At 46.0% G+C, this 21,184-nt stretch overlaps 1 protein-coding gene across 1 annotated transcript in view; it reads left to right on the top strand.

The window, feature by feature from the left end:
- Positions 1-21,184, top strand: part of LOC118788376 (NT-3 growth factor receptor-like) — a 163,575-nt gene that overhangs the window by 41,376 nt on the left and 101,015 nt on the right. The window contains exon 4 of the mRNA XM_036544348.1: positions 19,857-19,925. Within this exon, the coding sequence (XP_036400241.1) occupies positions 19,857-19,925 (69 nt within the window). The remainder of the gene's footprint in view (positions 1-19,856; positions 19,926-21,184) is intronic.

The following is a 21,184-nucleotide window of genomic DNA, read 5'->3' as shown; positions in this document are numbered from 1 at the left end:
TGTTTAAGTTGCAGTGCCCACATATGATTATTTAAACAATACAAGCACTTCACCCAGGCAACCTGGTTAAAAAGAAAATCTCTTTCTTTCAGTGCATACATTCAGAGAGCTCAGATATTCACTGCATTATTTAAAGCAGAGATGGAGAGGAGGTTATGTGATGAACCATGTCTGTGTCTGTCTGTCTGTCTCTCTGCTTGTGAAAATGTGTAACTGTAAGCGATGGCTGGATTTTTTTCACACCCGCTGGGATTATTGGCAGAACTGATTGGATTTGTGTGCTGTACAGTGCACACGATATTTACATAAGGACGATTGCAGCTCTTGCCAGAAAAGAGGTGTCCTTTCATTTAATATGGGCATCTAATTAGACCACCTGCAGTGGGTTCATATCAAAGGATAGTGGCAGTACAGTATACACTCTACGGAGTCTCGAAATTACAAATTTGCTGTCTATAGTTTCTCCAAGCAGGCTGTGAATATGTTTGAATAAGTGGTATTAGTAGTTTTAACATTAAAGATAATTATTGATGGTTGATAATTTAAAAATATTTTCTCACACATGTAATGAACAGTGGGTGATATAGAGCATACTCAGAATCCACTGCTGCTTTTCTCCCCACAATAAATAAACTGCTTGGCTAAACGAGTCAACAGATACATAAGTACCAGTGTGAGAGAGACTCTCCAAATAGCCTGGTCTGCTGCTTTTGGCAGTAGAGAGAAATTTTATGTTTAATTATAATGTGTCCAGTTTCATTGTTTTTGTAGCAAAAGGGCATCCAGATAGAACATTATTTATTTAAATGACTCTGGCGAAAAGAAAAAAAAATAACCTGCAACTATATGCAAATAAATAGGGGAACATAGTACCGCTTACACTGTTCCCTGACAGCTGTCTGAGTTGTTTTGCGTAAATATTAAGATACGGGTTTGGTGACGCATTTTTGCTTTGTAGTAACAATTACATGAGACAGTCCAATAATGCTTATAAACCAACGTAAACAGCCAGTGGCTAATCTCTTGTCTTTACTTTCGAAATGATTGCAAACAAATGAATTTGCACATGGACAGGAACTGGATTTTTAAAACCCCCACAGTTTTTCATTTCCATGAAGTTCCTCCATTTAACATATGGAGGATGGTTAAGGGGGAGGAACATGGCGAATTTTCGCAAAGACAATTGTTACGCCTCCTGGAAAGAATCAGTGTTTCCAAGGGGGGGGGGGGGGGGGGGGATGTGTAACGGGCCAGTCAAAATGGCTTGAGATGTGACGTCTGGTGCGCAGTTGATCCTGCTGACAGGAGAGGGGTGATCTTTGCTCCAAAAGTGAAAACTTTTGCTTAGTAGTATGACATTTTGAAACTGAAAGCATATTGTAAGATGGCTTATAGCCCCCGCAGTATAATCCTCTTCTTCTTACTGTAGGCATTTGATATTATATTCAGTGGGTAATTAGCTTGATTCTGATTGAATACGAGGCCAGACTGCATTGTTCCCCTTTAATCAGGTTGTGTGAACTCGCGCCGTTGGCTGTTCTCAGATCAGCCGGTGTTGTGTAAATGGGAGGATGACTGGAGTGGGAGGTGTCTGTGGAGCTGACCTTCCTCTCTTGCTGTCTTCGGTGTTTACTCTTGGTTTCATTAGCCTGTGCGTGCACACTGTCTGTGCGTGCATGTTTGTGTATTAGTGTGTATGCGAACGTGCGTGAGTGTGTTGGTGAAATGTACCTTTCTTTGTAGGTGCATGCACGTTTGATAGGACACATGCGTGCTTAGTGATTGTCAAGTGTTTCTCGGAATTCCTCACTATGGTCTGCGTGCATGTGTCAGAGACTGTGTGTGTCTATGTGTCCAAAAGTGTGTCTGTTTAGGTTTAGTGATTTGTGGTTTTTTAGTAAAGAGTGTTTGTGTGTATGTTTAGTGTTTGGACAGTATTTGTGTGTGTGAGTGTTTAGAGTGTGTGCATGTGTTTAGTGATGTAACATTAACACTCGAGTTTGCTGATGAGTTTTTCGCCTTGCTCTGTGTGGGTGTGGGACTTACGCTACAGCTGGTGTTACTATGTGGGAAAAGGTTGCTCGGTCCCTTTGGCTATCTCGTACTCTCCTCCCACATGGCAGCGCTCGCTCCTCTGGCGTCCGCTCTGAACCCGTGAGGGTGTGGGGAATGGGGGGGGGGGGCAGGCATTGTGGGACGGTTTTCCAAGATTCCCCTCTGACTCGTAGCCGCGCCTCCCACGCTTTCGCGCGAAGCCATCCGCCCACCAGCCACCTCACTCATTCCCTTTTATTCAGAGCGGAGCAGAGAGGACCGCAGAGGCAGCAGCCTCTGTTCACTCCCATCTGCCTGCGCACAGTTGCACCGCCGCTGGGATTAGCAGGAACACTATATGCTGGGCTGTCAGACTCTGCAAAGAGACCGCAGATGACATAATGTTGATAATTGATGAGTGCAATTCTGCAACACACACACTCTCTCTCACACACGCACACGCACACGCACACACACACACACACACACACACACACACACACACACACACACACACAAAATTAGTGTTATATACTGTATGCATGTAGACACATGAGAACAACAATTTAGCGTATTCTCTGATGGGGAGGTCATGAACAAATTTTGAAAGAGGTTTGTGAAGCCAACTGTTTTTGTGTGTGTTTTTTGTTCATTAAAACTGATAACCATACAGTCTTTCAAGTTATGAGAGGTGTGTTGATGTCTGAAGTGAGTATTATGTCGCATGCGTGTTACCTTAGTAAGTTTTACATAATGCATCATAAACATCATCAAAAGCATACAGTAATATTGTAACTGACATATGACAGTTGGTTCAGTTGGTTTTCATATGACTTGTGAGATTTGTTACATCACAAGGGTCACAATGTTCATAATATTTTATGTTATCATGCTGCATAACCTTATATTAGCAATCCCATGCTGGTCATATAGTTTATGTGTTCTTATAATAAGTTTATGTCCATTTTTTAAAGCTCATAATGACATGAGTGTTCCTGTGAATCCTTTCCATTAAAGAATAACTGGTGGCATAAACTCTTTCGATCTACCCAGAATCCATCGGTGAAGACAGCACAGTGGGCTGCATTCGGTGATTCTCTCGCAGCCTGTGTCACCCGTGGTATCTTCAGGCTGTTGCCATGCAGTCTTTCACAGTGAGCCGGAGGTGTGAGTTCCTGCGGGCAGAAACGCGTCACCGTCGCGTAGCTGTAAAGGTCTGCTGCTCACGCACTGGGAAGCCAGCCGCGGGACCATCCAAGGCCTGCGGTGGAGGAGAGGGACGAGTGTGTTTGCGTCCGTTTGTCGTGCTGTCTGCGGTGTGCCGTGAGATGCCGGACAGCGGCCGCACAAACGCCCGCTGATACAGAGGCACCCGGCCGCCCATTTGTAGGGACGCTGAATAGCGCTCAAATGCAAGAGGAACAAGAAAAAAAAAAAAGAAGAAGCTTTTTTTCCTGTCCTCCTCTGGGGCTCTTGAGGGAATCTCTATGGAGAGGTGTCCTTGCAACAAGATAAAAGCTCTCACACTCTCAGGAAAAAAAAGGCCTCCCCATCAGAATCGTTGCTAATTGGCTCCTTTGTCATCCGTATGTCAAAGGAGTGAGTGGTGTGTGACAGCAGGGAGCTGGGAGGCCTCCGACAGGGGTGGAGAGCACACCCCTCAGGCCAGGTTTTGGGCAATTTGCCTTAGGGCCGTGCTACATGTGAGAGGCCTGTGGATGTGCTGGTGTGTATAGTGTACCTGCTGAGTGGAAAAGTCAGGCCCAGGAAACCATGGAGCTGTCGGGGCAATATCCCTCAGCTAAAGTCTGCTTAGTTACTAATCTGGGATCTGCACTGTCCTGGCCACTTTTAAAGGTGTATCTCATTTGACATTCAAATGCTAGCCTTGTATCTCAAATTCAAATGCTACCTTGTATCTCAAATGCTTGACTCATGTCTCTGATATATCTCCGAAGCGTGAAAGGAAAATAAAGGAAATGTGAAGGGTGCTTCTGTCCCTTCTTCTGCGCCCACCATCCAAATACAGCGTCATTGCTGTGAAATGCAGACCTCTTTCCCTCACCCTGTGTAGCATGGCAACAAGGAGCCAAATGCACTCCTACAAAGGACTCCTTTGTAAGTATGCGGCAAACATTTTCGGACAGTTTTGTGGTAGGAAGGTCATTTTTGGAGATGGATTAGACCTATGGAATTTAAATTATGATAACAATTGCAGCTGTCAGTCTGACTATTAGAGCTGTCACTCTGTGACTCAGTGCTGTTTCGGGGTCTAGGTTTTTGTGTCTTCTGCTGCCAATCTTTTCCTTGCCCTATTACAATAATGCGTTTTTTTGTCATTTATAACCCGCAGTAATATCCCCGCATTAAAATTTGTCATAACAAGAATAATGTCTGTAATTACAGCAAGTAGTTTTTATTTCCTCCTTATCTAACCGCATATCGATCACTCTTTATCGCATTTTATGGGACAGCGTCCTAAATGGGACTGTATGTATTCAATAAGGTTGCAGCATCGACTCCTGTGTTATTGTAGAGAGGGAGAGACAGATTACAGAGCTGTGCAGAGTGGATGTCTGTGTATGTGTGAATAGGAGTGTGCATGTGTTTGACACATGCGTGCACGGACAATAGACCACATAAACCATCAGAGGTGCTTGACTTCACACTTTTTTGAGCCTCCCAAACATCCCGTTCCCTGTCGTATGGTACTGTGATGTCAGATCTCAGGTGCAGTAAAGGATGAAGGATCTTTTTTAAACACAACAGGGTATTTTCATTGTAGCATCAGCTAGAACAGTGGAGGGCAGAGTCTGCCCGAGCCATGTCACGGGCAGACATTTTGATGACAAAAGATTCACCTCAACAGGTGCTGTAATGGCTGCTCCTTGCGGCCCGCAATCAAGCAGGCTGCATGGTAAAACTGGTAATCTCTCTGCTGTGCTTACCTGTGGCCCGCGTCTCTCTCCCTGCGAGCTCCCCCATCAGTGTCATCACGTTGACAGACAGCTGTCTGGACAGGGCTGACACTTGACGTACACAGCTCTGTCACTCACTCCAGACCGAGCTGATCCGCATCCGTTTGCAGAGGAAGAGACTTCCTCCCCCCTGGCTTTCCCCTCGCTTTACTTCCTCCTTTATGTCTAATCGCTGCAGCGGAGAAGAGAGTGGCTCTTCCTGTTGGGGCCCCCTTGTCTGTCCATTCTGCCAGACAGACAGGCTTTTTGTTCCTTGTGGACAATAGCAGTGGTGGAAGAAATGGTGGAGCAGTGGGAGGCCGCAGTCAACATCAGTCTTTTTTTTTAAGGCCTTCTCCATCTCCTCGCTGAGACTCCACCCAGCAGATGTGCATCAGGTGGTTCCAAACTTCTCGTTCATTTTCATGTTGATGGTTCCCCCGCTTCGCCATCAGTCAGTGGTCTGCTGGTCATTGTTCCCCTTACATCACAATGTTGAAATGGATGTCGCTTCGGCAGCCAGGCCACCTGCTGCCTCTGGGGAGGGTGGGAGACCACCGCAATTGCGTCAAGACAAGAGGATTTATTGACACTGTTCCCTGGCTGCTCCTGTGTGCGTCGTTACTCATACAATAGATTGCTCTCTCTCGAAGAGAACAGTATTTAATCTCGTGAATGGGCTGCTGTAATCACAACGTCTGTTTCCCATATCTTTTTCGATGTGCCGATGTTCATTGTCTTTCCATACAGGATGACACCTTAGATCATATTATCTTGTTGGAACGGTCGGCGTTTTTTGCAACTCATCTTTTCAGACTTCATGCATGATAGGGGTTTTGATAATCGACAGAGTTTGCCAGGTGCAGATTTAATGCCAACTATTCCGCTCTGGTCGTAATTAAATCTGTTCTGCCGTTGATCTAATTAAACCTCAGGAATTTAGAGAGAGGGCACTGCACTTTCATTAAGTAATGGCAAACGAGGCTAAAAAGGCTGGCGCTTGCAGAGCTCAGCTCCTCTGGCCGGGTGAAGCCAACTAACTTCACTGGACTTGAAAGGCGCCTTTGTTGATACATTAGCGGAAAGAACAGCGCAGATAGCGGCTAAACCGCGGCTCGCTTCTCCAGGACTGCCCGGTAACAACGTGTAAGACCTTGTCCCCTCCCCAACACACACACACACACACACACTTTTTGTGACTTCTCACACCATCCTTTCTCCACACACTCTCTCTAATCCTACAGAGGCCTGGAACTCTGTAATCCTCTTTCAATTGCCTCTTTTTTTTGTGCAGACAAAACCATGACGAATGTGCAGCGGTTAAGGAGGCTTATCTTACAAAACACGTTGGAAGAAGGGGGAAAAAGAGGGAGGACAGAGCATTGGGTCAGCCGCACGGTGTGCTCTGCGCTTGTGAAAGTGAAAGTGAAGTGAAAAATGTCCTCTCTGTGTATGAAATTAACCGAGACCTAAACACTGCAGGCTATCGCCTTACTCCCCCATTACACCGCGCTTTATAAACGTGATGGAGGGGCACTGATGTCCCTTCCAGACAGGTCCTCTTCTCTGTAATAAGGCAGTGTCCATTCCAGTTCAGCCCCCTCGCATGATAACTCATTAGCATATGCAAGGGTTTCTGACATTTCTTTTATTGGATCTGAGTCGGTGTTGCCGCTAAAGACTCACCCTCCAATAATTCTGGGCTGGCGGGGTGCGTCGTCTCACAAACATTGAATCTAAAAGAGGGCCAGCTCTGTCTCTCTCACACTCCCTGCCCAAGCCGTCCTGTGAAAACTGGGAACAACGTGTGGCTTAAACGGGTGCTTTTATGAGAGCTGCGACGTTATCACTGTTTACTGTGAGGGGAGAGCTATGGCGTAAAAGTATTAGTGTTGTGGTTGTCAGTGACCTGTGGGCGGCACTGTGTGTGTTCCATCTTGCAATGCAACAACCACTACATCCCCCGGCCTCAGCCCACGGCCCACGGCCCACGATCCACTGCTGCTTGCTGGCCTCCTACCTCACATCGAACAGTTGTGCTTCCAATGGGCTAGCACCTTGCTGGATCAAGGGGGCTGAGGGTTTGCAGGGAGACCCACCCTTACACCAAGCCTGTCACCCATGCCGGACCCGCTGTGCCACCTGCACTGCTCCTGCTGCTCCTGAGATCTCATCAAAATGGCTCACGGCGGCAGGACCCCCCGGGTGGCAGGGCCCGGCAGCGCGGCGGGAGGTCAGCGGGTGCGATCCGCCGTGCCCGGCGATGGCTGCCAAGACTTCCTCCCACACCGCGGACGCGACACCGTCAGAATCATTTAACAACAGGGACAGCAGAAGTGATTGCCGCAGATGCGCCTCCTAAGAAAAGAGCAGAGTGGGGCGCTGATGCGCAGCACTTTAATAGGGAGAATATTGAGTGTGGTGGTGCAGCTTTAAGTGCACTAAAGCAAGCTGTTTTTAGACACACAGGTCGGGGGCATCCGCATCTTACACCTGGAGTGCTTTTTCTTCTCCTCTGTTTTCCTGAGGAAGAGGCATGGCAGTTTTGATTCCACCTGTCAGGACTGGTTCTTCAGGCACAGTCCTGACTCCCTGGATCAAACACCCCCGCTCCTTGCAGGTCCCTCCCGTCAGGGCAGAGCAATCGAGTGGTGATTGGAAAAAAGACCGCATATGGCTGTGTCTTAGCCTCGCTGTTGCAGCCTCTCTTAATGAGAAATCTTTTAAAAATCCTGGGGGATGAAAGCACAGTATGCAGGTGTCGTTTGTCCTGGTGCTGCTGTGGTCTGCTCTGTTGTTTTGGGAACACATCCAATAAACAGTGTCACCTTCTTTTGAAAGTAAAAAGCCCTCCTGCTATATTTCCATTACATATATATAAATAACAATAACATAATATGACCATATATCTTATAGAAATGTAGACAGATTTTTGCTGTAGGGAGAGAGAGAGAGAGAGAGAGAGAGAGAAAGAAAAGTGAGCAGGACAAAGCCTACTTTAGCACTCTTGGGGGCGGGGCATGTAATTGTGTGACCTGGGCTTATGTCAGGAGTGCTCCTGTTGTGACTTCCCAGCACTAGATCTTGCAAGGACAAACACAAGTAGCAAGACTGAACTGCAAAATGTAACAGCCCGCTTCCACTAAACTATAATGTGTTATCCTGGGGGATATAGTTTAGTAACTATAATGTGTCACGGGAAAAAAAATAAATACATTTTTTTCAGCAGCATTGTGTCATTAATCATGCCTAGAACGAGAGCAACATACATGCACATGCCACATAAATAATGCATGTCTGAATGAACCCGTCAGTATTAAAATATACATTATGCTGAATAATTCAGGACTATACTGGCACATAACCGAGGCATCTTTTGCTGCCTTGCCCCTTCCGTGATCTGCTGTGACCTTGCCTTACCTGCTCTTTGCAGCTATGGGCTGGCATCAGGTGACCTTCAGTAATGAGAAGGTGAAATTTTTCCCTTTTTTTTGTCACACTTCAGAGCAATTATGGGAAGCGGGAACAAGCAGGAGAAATCGGCACTCCTAAAAGTTCATCTTCAGAGATGTTTATTTCAGCCCTGGTAACGGCTCCGCTATGGCGGATCGGAGCAGAACGGAGAGCACGTGGAGTTATAATCCTCTATTATTGTGCATTTAATTGCACTCTTATGGGCTACTCTTGTCGGAATAATGCGGCTTGTTTAAGTAATTACCACCAATTGTGTGGCACAGAAATGGCGCGCAGCCATTTAGTGGTGCCCTGTTGCGCCTATAGAAATTGGCTTGTTCAATCAGCACTGTATGTCTCTCTTCAGATCTGACGCGCTGAGCACTTTTCAAAAAATACTGGAAGGAACGCATCTTGTTTTGTCGCACTTTGTCACATAAAAAAAAGAGAGGGGGGGAAAAAAGTGAGAATAATGGCAGCGCCGCGTCAGAAAGGCTGCGGATATAAAAACCCGCTCAAAGCCCATCGATCCGCGTTTCCCGCGCATCAGTCAGAGCCGGGGCCCACGCTTGCTCGGAAATGGGCTAACGGTCCGGGAGAAAAGGTTTATGAAGTGTTCCCCCCCTGTCAAGCCGCTCCTCCCCGTTTCCCCCGGCTGGCGGCTTGTCAGGGCCCTGTGCGCGCGAGCCATCGATCGGGCTCCTTAGCCGCCGCTGTCACGGGCGACCTGCCACCGGAGGTGAGGGGACGCGGGAGATTGGAGGGCGGAGAGAGGAGAGAGAGCATGTGGCAGAGGGGGGGGGGGGGGGGGGGGGGGGGAATGGATTGGGAAAAAGACAGAGGGAGAGAGAGAAAGACATAATGAGGGAGATAAGTTCACTATATCCTATATGTCAGGATAACCTGTTATGTGAATAAAAGAATTTTTATTTAAACTTGAGTGGTGGGGTGGGGGGAGAGAGATGGGGACAGAGAGAGAGTGTATAGACCTCTTTGAAAAATAAATCTTCCATGCCAATACCTGACATTCATAGCTTGTTATTAGAAATTCTGAGAGAGGGACACATTTTATTCAATTCAATTTTTTTTTTTTAATTTTGCTTTTGATAGAACATTTTTCTTATTATTTTATTGTACTTGAATTGTCCTTGGCAACAGTGCTTTGGCAACACTGGATAACTCCTGTCATGCTAATAAAGCCAGTCTGAATCCCTGAATCCTTGAATCTGTGTTAGACAGAGGTTACAGAACCTCTCTCCAAACCTGGGGAGAGTGGTCTGCACTGGAGAAAGAATGCTTAAAAATGAATCGCTGGTCATACACAGAGCACAGTGTGTGCATTGTTCTTTCCCCTTGTCTAATCTCAAGCTGGCATAGCAGCTTAATAAGGCTGGCAGGGTCTCGGGTAATGGGCCATGCCTTTCAGACACCGCTTTCTTTCTCTTTCTCTCTCTCTGCATGCTGTTTCTTTAGCTGAGGTCCTCACATTTCTCGTATAGAAAGGAAGCCCGTGTCTTTGTCAGCTCTGTTGTTTCTGTGGGTTGTAGGGATGTCAGGCGCGCGTCCTTGACTCGGTGTTATAGTGATGCAGCGGCGCTCGCTGCAGAGAGGGAGCCGCCTGAGCGGTGCGGCCTGTCTGTTTGCCTGGGTGTCATGTTTTCCCAGCTCATTCCGAAGGCCCCCCGTTGAAGAGCTAACGACGAACCGCAAGGCCGGCGACGAAGTGAGGCGCTCGCTTCGACGAGGTTGCCCCTGGTTTCGTTATGCGTGAACTTCAAATTCAGCTTTAATTATGTTTTCCAATGAACATTGTATCTTTCCCCTTTAAAAAAAGAACACTGTCTTCACTGTGTCCAGCTGCATTCCTGAATGGTTTTTTAGATGCAGGCGAGTCACGGTCGTCATTACCACAATGGCAGCCCGAAGGACACTGCTGGCAGCTGAGCGCTTGATGTGTTGCACCAGGCGCATAACCCCACCAGAGCCAATTAATGTCTGGCTTGAGAATGAACATATCTCAGCTGCATCACACATCGTCTTCCTCAGCATCTTGTCTTTGTCATGGGTCTCATGCAGGCTTTAGTGTTCCTTTCTTGACTGGTGAATGCCTTACCTTTGGGATCATGTCAAAGTGCAACTGTATTCAACTGTCCGCAACAGGTGTCATCGAGGACCACGTCATTAGCGTGACAGAGCAATGGAGAAGTCACACCAAATGCCACAGACCATCCTTCTCCCAAGTACATTTGGCAGACGCTTTTATCCAAAGCATACATAGGTTATAGGTACAACTTACATAGGTTACAGTTCTTTACAATGTTATCCATTTATACAGCTGGATATTTACTGAAGCAACTGTGGGTTAAGTACCTTGCCCAAGGGTACAGCAGCAGTGTCCCAGCGGGGATTGAACCGGCAACCTTTCGGTTACGAGTCCTGCTCCTTAACCACTATGCTACACTGCCGGATATAACACGCTTTTGTGTGAAAAGTCTGCATGTGGAGTATGAATGTGCTGCACTGTGCTATTTTCCTCTCTGCTTCATTCCTGTCCTATTCATTTTTCCAGCGACCCATTTTTATTATTTTAGCTGAGATTCACAAGCACACAACCCATTCACTGGATGAACACAAAACCAACAAACAACAGAAGGAGAAAACAACATCAACACGGACATAAAGCAAATTGACGTTGAATGCGCTGTAGTTTGAAAGCAAAACAAAACACTTTTGATCTGAAAAGGGGACACTGTTTATAATTAAAACGGACAAAGAAAAAAGCTGAAAGCATACGAAAAATTTTGCATTTTTACACATTCCGCCCTGTTACAGGTTAAATAACACACCAATCAGGTAGAAGAGTTATAGGCTGAATATATTCGACAATGCTAGTGAAACTCTTCCAGGTTTGAATAGTAGGTGCCTGGGCTTTGTGTATGACAGACATTGAGCACCCCATGTGGGTATAATACCTTTAAAATGAGCCAGCACAAAGATTTGTCAGGGTGCTCTGAGATTGAAATACTTTTTTAGGATGCAGTAAAACCTGTTAAAATCGTTCCCTTCTGGAAATAAGTAAGGGAAATTGAAGTGCTCACAAGGAGGAAATGGGGATTCTATTAGAAAGTCTAGGATCTTTCTACATAGATTTTAGACATGAGATCAAAATCTGTATACTCCTCTACATTTCCCAAAAAGTATGCATGGCTTCCATGCCACATATGCTGCAGTAAGGACTAGCAGTTAGACGTCATTGAAAGTGTCTATATGGAGTAGTATACACACTCTGCACATTCCTATGTCTGCCTTCTTTATGCCACCCACCTGCCATTTTGGGCTGATAAGAATTCTGGTCATCCTCCTGAATCTGCACCAGCGATAGCCCAAGTACATGGACAGCATTATACCGTACATGTGCAGTGTGCTTGTTTGGCTACCTCACCATCTCGGCCCGTCACGCCAATGAGAGCCTTGCATCTCCAGGTAACCGAGAACCAATTACAGGCGCACAAAAGTGTAGTGTTCCTCACGTTGTTCTTTGAGCCAGCATCTGAGGACGCTTTTTCTCCAGTCACCCTCCTTTTGTCTCCTGTATCAGCAGAGAAGACATCTTATTGTGCGGAGAAAAATTAGCCGACAGCGCCGAGGCTGGGCTTTAATTAAGCAAGTACAGACTGTTATCAACCGCTCCATGCAAGGCTTGCTAAGAAGGGGGGGGGGGGTGAGAGAAACACTGCAGCACACTGCTATTGTTTCGTGCCTCTGCAGTTTATACGTTAACTCGCTTTACCCTGTCTTGTGTGTCAGCGCTCTGTGCTTTGGGTAGTCTATATAAACCTGGGCCTCTGCAAAAAAAAGCAGCCCTCGTTATTATAGAGGAGTGATGGCACCTCGGATGCCAATGAAATTGTGGGAGGGCATGGAGTGACACTGTGAAGGTGGCGGGGAGCCAAGTGCTTATTGTTAGTTTCATCAGCCTCTCTCCCCGTTCCGCTAAGTCCTGGCTTTCTCACACTCCTCGGATGACCTGCTTATTTATTTATACCTCCTTTGTGTTTTCCCATTCGCGCTGGGATTACGGGTCATACTGCGAGGCTTTCTGTGTGTGAGTTTGTGTGTATGCATGAGTGAAACAATTACCCAGCCCCACCCCCCCCATGCAAGGTTTTATGTAAATTCTCCCAGTTCCTAATTTGTCCTGCATATTAGAGCATCTCCTCTGCCCCCCCCCCCCCCAAAAAAAAAAAAAAAAATCAAAAAATCAAGTTTCCTCATCAGTAGCCCTATATGTATACAGAAGTATTCATTGAGACACAATCTACTTGGCTTTTCAGAGATGCCTAAATTTGCCGTCGTGGGACAAGGGACAGCAATAAATTAACATTCAAATAATCACTGCGCTGGAAGGGTGGAATGGATTTCTTTTTTTTTTACATTGTTTGTTTTGTTTTTTCACTCCCAGAGAATAATAAATCCGTGTCCATGAAGCAAGGCTCTGTCAGATGAAGCATTGGGATCGTTAATGAGACAATTAGTGAGCGGACCAGAGGCTCCGTCGGAGCCGGCATCGGACAAACAGCTCTGTCTCTCTCCCATTGTTTTGCCTCCGAGCCACATCATGACGACTAAAGGAATAATCAAATCAGAATAAGAAAGCTAATGCATATTCCTGCTGAATAATGCCTCTCCCTCCATGGCATTTGGTGCTCAGACTCTCAGGATCCAAGGATGGGATCTTTAGAGGCTGGGAGTGGGATCGGCCTCGCTTGTTGGGAGAGGGAGGGACATGGACCGAGGGAGACGTTGTTTTCATTCTTCGGGACAGCGGGGCTAATGATCTGCCTTCACGTTGGGAGTGACCTGAGTGTTGCAGTGCTGCCCGGCTCCAGGGAAGGTGGGTGGCACGGGGGGGGGTGGGGGGTGCACTGTGTAAACGTACCGCAGTGGGCCCCGGGGAATCCGCTATCGGCGCTGCGGCTGCTAAATAATGAAACAGTCAAGGTGATGGACACATCATGTGTCATGCTAACCAGCGCGGTGGTCTGTGAGGCCTGCCGTCATTTGGGCAGCCGAGACTCTTAGTTAAACAAAACGTCAGATTACATTGCAAGTTCCGCGTTATGCCATCCCCAGCAGGGGGGTTTGGGGGAGGTTAGGGTTTCGATTAGACGGCCAGCGGAGGGCATTATGCAGTGGCTATGGTGGGTCGGGGCGAAAAGCTCAGTTGATAAGTAATTGCCTCGTGATCACGTGCTAACAGCATAGTAATGCAGAGATGCCTTGGTAATTATCACCTGTTCTTCAGATAACAGCCTCAGTATTTTAGGTGCCAGCCCCCCTTCCCACTGCCATCCCAGTTCCTGGTGGGTTTCCCTACCTGTGTCAGATGTGAATTGAGTAAGAAAAGGAGAGAGAGAGAGAAAAAGAGAGAGAGAGAGAACAATTTTGTTTTAATTAAAGATCCGCGCTTGAGGTTTCCTCTGTGGTTTCGAATCCAGCTGCATGCTGTGAGACATTAGGAACCTATGAAAGTTGTAATTTAATTAGAATCGCACAAGTTATTCGCCACTCCTCGTTTACCCCCTCCACTAGATTGTAAAATGTGTGCGAGATGGAAATTTTAACTACATCTTCTTCATAGTGGTTTTTAGACTTCTCCATACAATTTGGATTTATGAAAATAATACATCATGCATGCCTTTTCCATGGACACAAATAAGGCCATTCCTATTGAGAAGTTGAGATCACAAGGTAACTTTAAAGGGAATCAAGGAAAGGAATTGCAATGAAGTTTGAATTGTAAATTATTTGAATTGAGCCGCCAGTACTATTTCCATTTGAAAATATGGAGATGGATATAGAGATCAAGATTTTTTTCTTTTATATAGTAGTAGTATTATTGCTGTTACAATTAATATGATTATTGCCAATCATTAAAATTATTTTACATATACAATATTCAGATATTACTTCTATGATTTATTTGCTTTGGCAATATCATCCATATTTTTTTACCATGCCAGTAAATCTAACTTGTGGTTGAAATGTCTTTCATCATGGCATGGTCAGTGTTTAATGCATTTATTTTGTTATATTTTCTCCAGGCTGTGAATGAAATCATTCTGAGCCCAGTTTACACCAAAGTGTTTGAAAGGTTAAAGTTAACAGTACAGCACTTTTGTGACAGTTGCTGGAATGTCAGGGAGATTTAGCCAACGATAAAATGAAATTTGCTTTGCATCGTTCCTTGTCATTGAGAAGGTAGTGGTGACACATCAGTTGCGGGGTCGGGGGAGTAGCTGGTTGCGGTTTTATAGATTGTGCACGTGGATTATCATAAACGGGCTGCAGCAGATATCGCTGAGCTCACTGACAGTCCGTGGTAAAAATGCTCAAAGTGTCGATTCTGTTGAGGCAAGAAATAAACAGAGTGACGGCGCATTTCAGAGCATAAAATCAATCACATTTCACTTCAGCCAGACACATTTCTTTGACTGATTTTCATAATTCCAATAAATATTGAGCGTTTTCAGTTCATTTTCAGCAATGTACTGGTTAGAGGTCACCCAGGCGGTAAGTACAAAGAAAACTGCTATCCCCACCCAGGTCCTGCCTCTGAACCGCACAGTACTGCAGGAAGTGATGAACAACATGAATTCTGGGAATGCCCTAGTTCTCCCTGTAGCTAAATTAAACCTGTCACTCACCAGGGAAAGGCTTGGTGCTTCGTGGCTAAAGTCAAAATTGGTCAAGTCTTTTTTTTTTTTTTTAGTGGGTGGCTGGTGATGCCATGGTCCATTACTTCATTTCCTTCAGAGGGGTCAGGCAATTGTGCCCATGATACCTACAGGCGTGGGCTTTCTCTTGCTGTGCCAGCACAAATCATCGTAACACAGGTGCTCTAGTATCGAACATGTTGCTCTTACTAGAGGTGCCAAGCACCCTCCGGCATGTTTCTGCCAGCTTATGTCTCAAAGATCAGAGCTGTGATATTGAGGGCCGGGCACCTGAGGGGGTCCCGGGTGGCTCTTTTGGGGAAATCCATGGCGGACACTTCATGCTTTGTTGGAGAGGGCAAGGGAGGAGTGTTTCCTTAGGTCCAATTATAGGACCTGTCTTAGGCCTTGTCACTCAGCAAACAGAGGAGTACCTCTAAGCAGCTGTGGACTCTGACACTAATTAATATTCTTAAAGCAGTTGGACCTCGCTGGCCTATTGACTTTTGGGATTAAGCGTGACCAGTGTCACCACTGACTCTCCCCCCTGAAGTGACTGATGCCTTTTCTTTTGGATTCTTCCTCTGTGGATCAGAGGTCCTGGGCAATCTCACATGCACCTGCCTTCAGCTGCTGGTAAATCATGGCGTAATTAATATTTTCATGAATATTCAGCCTAATTAGAGACAGTTGCCAAACCCCCAATGCTGAAATCAGCATGCTGGATTTATTTACTTTCTTCCTCTGTCAGAGACTGGGCCGTAACATAAACAGCGCTTTTCATGTTATATAAATAGGGTGAATTAATACCAGATTTGTACTTCCTTTTGCTATACAGTGCACACCTTGACTAACTTAAACCCAACACATGATATTCTACTCCTACAGTGAACGATCATTTCCTTCCCAGTGATTTTGTGGGCATTAGTTATTTGCAAGAGGACATCATTCCGATTTAATAGGAAGCATTTGGAGATGGATGTGAGAGTGATTCACAGGGCACCCGTTCCTTTGTTCCGGTGAAACCTGCCGACCTGTTTACGCTGTGATTAATTTTCCCCGCCTCTAATTTTTCAATTTTAATAATCGCATGCCCTTCATCTTTTGGCTTGCACATCACGTTTGACGGTGCCTTTATTTATTTATTTAGTTCCCTCTCCCCCAAATCCAATTTTAGCTGACATTTCTCTGCACTGTAGCGAGGGATGACCTTTGAAAAGGACACTTCCTGCGAACGCCTCTCGCGGGGCCTGTGGAAGGCGCTGTTTTACTTCCCTTCGTTACTCGGTGGACGAGGCCCGCTTTGAATCCTGCTTTCTGGTTGGGGGGGGCTTAGCTGACACTGGCACCTCCAGGCTCTGCGAGACCATGCCCACTCGCCCACCGCCGGAGGTTTATTTACCCCGATCCCTGCCCGATGGGGGCTGGAACGGCTCTTGCCTTGATCTTGTGATCAATGCGCCGATGCGACGAACCAAAGACAATACATTGATTAAAGAACGGGAGAGATGAAAAGTTCATGCGGACACCAAGTGCGATGTGAGTGGTAATGAAGCTTTCAGAAGGACTCAATAATTCCCCCTGTTTATGCTAATAAGGTCTATTATCTATCTCATCAGCTGTACCACCCCCTCCCTACCCCCACACACTTGTACCACTCTAGCCCACCTACACACACTTAGGCGCACACTCCAGCCCCTGCGCCCATGTAAATATACAGTAGACGCACATATGCAGACACACTGTGTCTATCACACACACACACACACACATACATTCATGCATGGACATGCTCTGGAACTTACATACACAGTCGTCACAACAAAAGCTTTTTGTGCTTTTTTTCCTACAATTTCAGTGATTGATTTGGTCTACACAACTCTCTAAAATGGCGTTTTCTTTTTAATGCAGGCAATGGAGACTGTTCGATTTTCATGTGATTGAATTTTCTCTTTATCACTGTCTACCCCAATTGTGAATGCCTCTCATTGAATCTCTGTGAGCATCAATCAATCGGTTTTAGCCCGCATTTATTACTGTAGGATAGATATAATATGATAGTTCATTTGTTTAATACAAATTGAATAAAGAACAGCCCACACATCCAGAATATTTGCTAAGTCTCTAAGACAGACTCAAAGCTCTAAAAATGAATCACACAAAGTGGCTTTTAGATTGTGCTCTGTTTTTGACGTTACAGCATGGTTACTTTTACCTCATTTCTTAAAAAGTGCAGCTATTAAATGATGTCTACATTGTAAGTCTGCATGTTTGACGAAGTATTTCACTGAATAGAACAATCAAGAGAAGGGATTTATGTCAGAAATATCCTCTGGATAAAACTATATCTTGTTCTCTTTGCAGCTCACGATTCTGCCATTTGAGAGGATTTGAAAAGTGTGGAGGTTTACTGAGTGTCTCACACTACCACTACATGGACTCTGTACCTTTATAATTATCATTTCAATGTAAAAATCTTTCAATAACTGAAAGTAGGGCCAGAGCCTCTGTAACACACTACAAATGCAGACTTTATTAAAATAATATTAGAATGAGTTGTAAACCTGTTCACACACACACACACACACACACACACACACACACACACACACACACACACATATTTATATGAGTCAGTTGCAGAAATGTATGTGTTGGTGATGGGAAAAGCATTAGGATGTGTATCCCTCTCAGAGAATCGTTGTTTTGCTGTCGCCACGTAAGACTCTTCTGTCATTTCCTGTCCTGTGGTAATGAGGTCCCCCCCAGAGGTCCTCTGGAGCTTTTGACAAGGACGCCTCTGCCTGCGGAGCTGTGTTATCCAAACCCCCCTCCCGCCCGCATTGAAGGAAACAGTGAAGGCTTGAGGATCCTCAGCCCGCTGCTGTTGCCATGGCAACGGGCCTGATTGGGGGGAACGGTGTTTGCTGTGAGAGTTTCAGCGGAGCCAGAGGAGGAGCTGAGCCCAAGCGGCATCTCAGCAACCTGCGCAAAGATAAATAACTTCCTTTAAAGCGGTCACTGTGGCCGATCGCCGTGGGTTACAGCAGCAACGGTGGGAAGAATCTGATAAACGGACAAAAGTGTGACACGTGACTTTACAGTGGTGCATGTTGCAAGCTGCACAGATGCAAGGCCACTGTAATGAAACGTGTGAGCAGGAATGGTTCAGATACAGTATGGCCATGTTTTTTTGCTACTGAAGGGTTAGCTGAATTTTCAATGGTCCTTTGTCTCCATTTGACTGCACATTGGGGTCCAGGCCAAAGCAGGGAGGGAAAGGCAGTGGTTTGAGTGGTGATAATTTGATTATTGGGGGGTCAGTTTTGTCAGCCCCCTGCAGGGCAATTGACTCTCTTTATCCATAAGTGGATTTACTGCCACTGGCTGCCCCAGGGCTCTAAATGCTTCGCTCACTGTGGAGGGCTTATAGACCTGGGTTTCTGGGCGTTTGAAGGACTAGAAGTATCAAATTTTGCGGGTGTGGAGGGTCAGAGCAGTTACTGGGGTTTGTAGTGGCAGCAGTCTCCGGTTCAGTGGGTGTTGGAGGGGTGACCAGTCGGAGCTCTGAAGGTTTGTAGGAGTAGCAGGCCCCGGTTGAGTGGGTGTAGTGGGGGTAGGAAGGACACGGGGAGCCGCTCATACCAGACTCCCCTCGCTATGGCATTAAAGCTCATTTACGGCCTTAAAACCCAACATGTCACAAGTTTGTGGATTGACCTGAATGGTGCTGTGTCGCACCCTGTGCTCCCAGCCCTGCTGTGCCTCACCGGGACGGGGGGTGTACACCGCTTCCTTTTATCCAGAGCCGGGGTGTATTCGGTACTGTCCCCCGGGCAGCTGTGAGGTTTGGGTGAGCGGCTGGCTGAAGGACAGGGTCAAGGCAACCGTCCCTGAGGGAGGAACGAGTCCTAATAAAAGATAATGGACCACATACACATATTGATACCCACGGCTGTTACTGAGGCCTCAGGTTCCACGTTCCACCCCCCGTGAGCTCTCTTGCTATCCCACAACAGCTGCTGGGGGCCTCGTCTGACCCCAAACGGCTTTTTTTATGTGCCGTTTGATGTTGCTCATTTCCATATGATGATATTTATTCATGTATCCACTTTAGAGTCATGTGTTCAGGATTTTTTTTTTCTTGCTATATTCTCCAGGGCTGCCATAATGAACACACTTCCACTGCAATTCACCCCATCACCGGGTATCAACATGATATTCAAATGTCATTTTGATCCTAATTTAATTTTCCTTCAATAAAGAGAGATTTGACCAAAATACATATTGCAGATTAGCACAGAAGGGCTGCAGCTCCTGGAAATGACTGAATGAAATTAGCATCTGCTTTAAGAGAAATGGTTCCATCAAAGAATCCGGGCTTCTGAAAGCAGTGTGTTGGTTAAATACCTTATCAGGCTCTCAGTCTCTGTCTTTATCTTGAATTTGGTGGCTTTTAAGACCCAAGGCCTTGTGTCTCTATTGGATTTGTTCTTTTGAAAATGACCAAGTTCTTCTTATTGAATTGGTTGAACTCTGCGGCTCCCTGCAGCTGTGCTGTTTATGGAGGTGGTGGTGTTTTTCAAATTTTGTTTTCTTCTCCTGCCTGTCACACACAGTCTAGGACTAATTTGTTTACTCTCTTCTCCCCCCTCCCCAATCCCCTGCCCCCCCCCCCCCCCCCTTTCTCCAACAGAAACTTATCCAGGAACCCCCTGACGACACTACAATGGCAGCTGTTCCAGAATCTGCAACTCGTGGAACTGTAAGTTTTCAATACGTGCAAATATCATTTAACTTTGAAGCGGGTGTCAGAGCCCTAACCTTCGTCTTTATAAACCTGACAAAATTTCAAAATCACCTGTTTTCATCTTTCATCTTTTTAATATAGCTATGCTCATGTCATCTATCAGCTGAAAAACAGATTTCTTTAGGTTCAGTTCTGTTTGGTTTCTGTGTTGTGGAAAGCTGTTTATTGAGTCAAATGAAAAGCTTTCCTGAGATTAAACGTTATTGCCGTGGGATGACACGCCAGTCTCTGAGTCATTTTCCCGAGACTTAATCAAGATGTGCAAATAAAAGGAAATGGTCCTGTTGGAGGCAAAACTGACCTCGTTTGCTTGTTTGCCTTGAACGCATGAGCAATCGATGTGTTTATGAAGCAGATCTGCTCGCTGGTCGTCCTCCAGGGAAAACATCAGAGCAAAGTCTCGCCTTGTAATTATTACTGCAGATGTGTGACAGGCCTCCATATGGCCTGACCCCTGCTGTCGCATGGATCTAAGGGTCTGTTCTGAAATGCCACCTGCTCGTGCCTTGCTTTGTCATCACATTGGAAGAGGAACAAAGCAGGAAGGGGTATTTTTAAAAGCAGCCCACTCTGATGCGTTATTTTAAGCCATGGAAGCAGGGCAGCTCCTTCGAGAGGGCCCGTCTTACTTATAGGGTTGCCCCACTCTTACAAGGAGAGGAGAGAGAGAGAGAGAGAGAGGGAGAGAGAGTGTGAGAGAGAGAGAGAGAGAGAGAGGGAATATGAGTGCATGTGTGAGAAAGATAAGGAGACAGATAAGAAAAAAGGGGAGAGAAGAGAGTATGTGCATACATGTGTGTGTTGGAGAGACAGAGGAGAGAAAAGAGAAGGGAAAGGAGAGACTATGTGATAGAGTGAGTGTATGTGTGTGTGTGGGTGTCTTGTGTTTCGTTTATCCCAGAGAAATACAGTCACCTCAGTATTTTTGATAGGTCAGCATAAATGTTACTTTGTAATGAATCCATGTCTGTTACATTTGGTTCCGACACATTGTGACACATCATTAAGAGTATTCCCACTGAGCGGGTGAGAGTCCGAGTCCTGGGTTAGCTCACACTCAAGGCAGAACCACAAGCTTCGCTTACTGCGGCTCCTCACATTCAACAAACTGGCTTTTTCCATAAAGTAACAAGCCATTTTTTGAACCTAAGCTCGGTCCGCCACGACTGCCATTTCGATAAGAATCCTCACATGGTGTGACGTGATAGTACAAA

The sequence above is a fragment of the Megalops cyprinoides genome, chromosome 13 (genome assembly GCF_013368585.1).
Source record: "Megalops cyprinoides isolate fMegCyp1 chromosome 13, fMegCyp1.pri, whole genome shotgun sequence".
NCBI classification, from domain to species: Eukaryota; Metazoa; Chordata; class Actinopteri; order Elopiformes; family Megalopidae; genus Megalops; species Megalops cyprinoides.
Note: the sequence above shows the minus strand (reverse complement) of the source record. Positions and strands in the feature narration are given on the sequence as shown.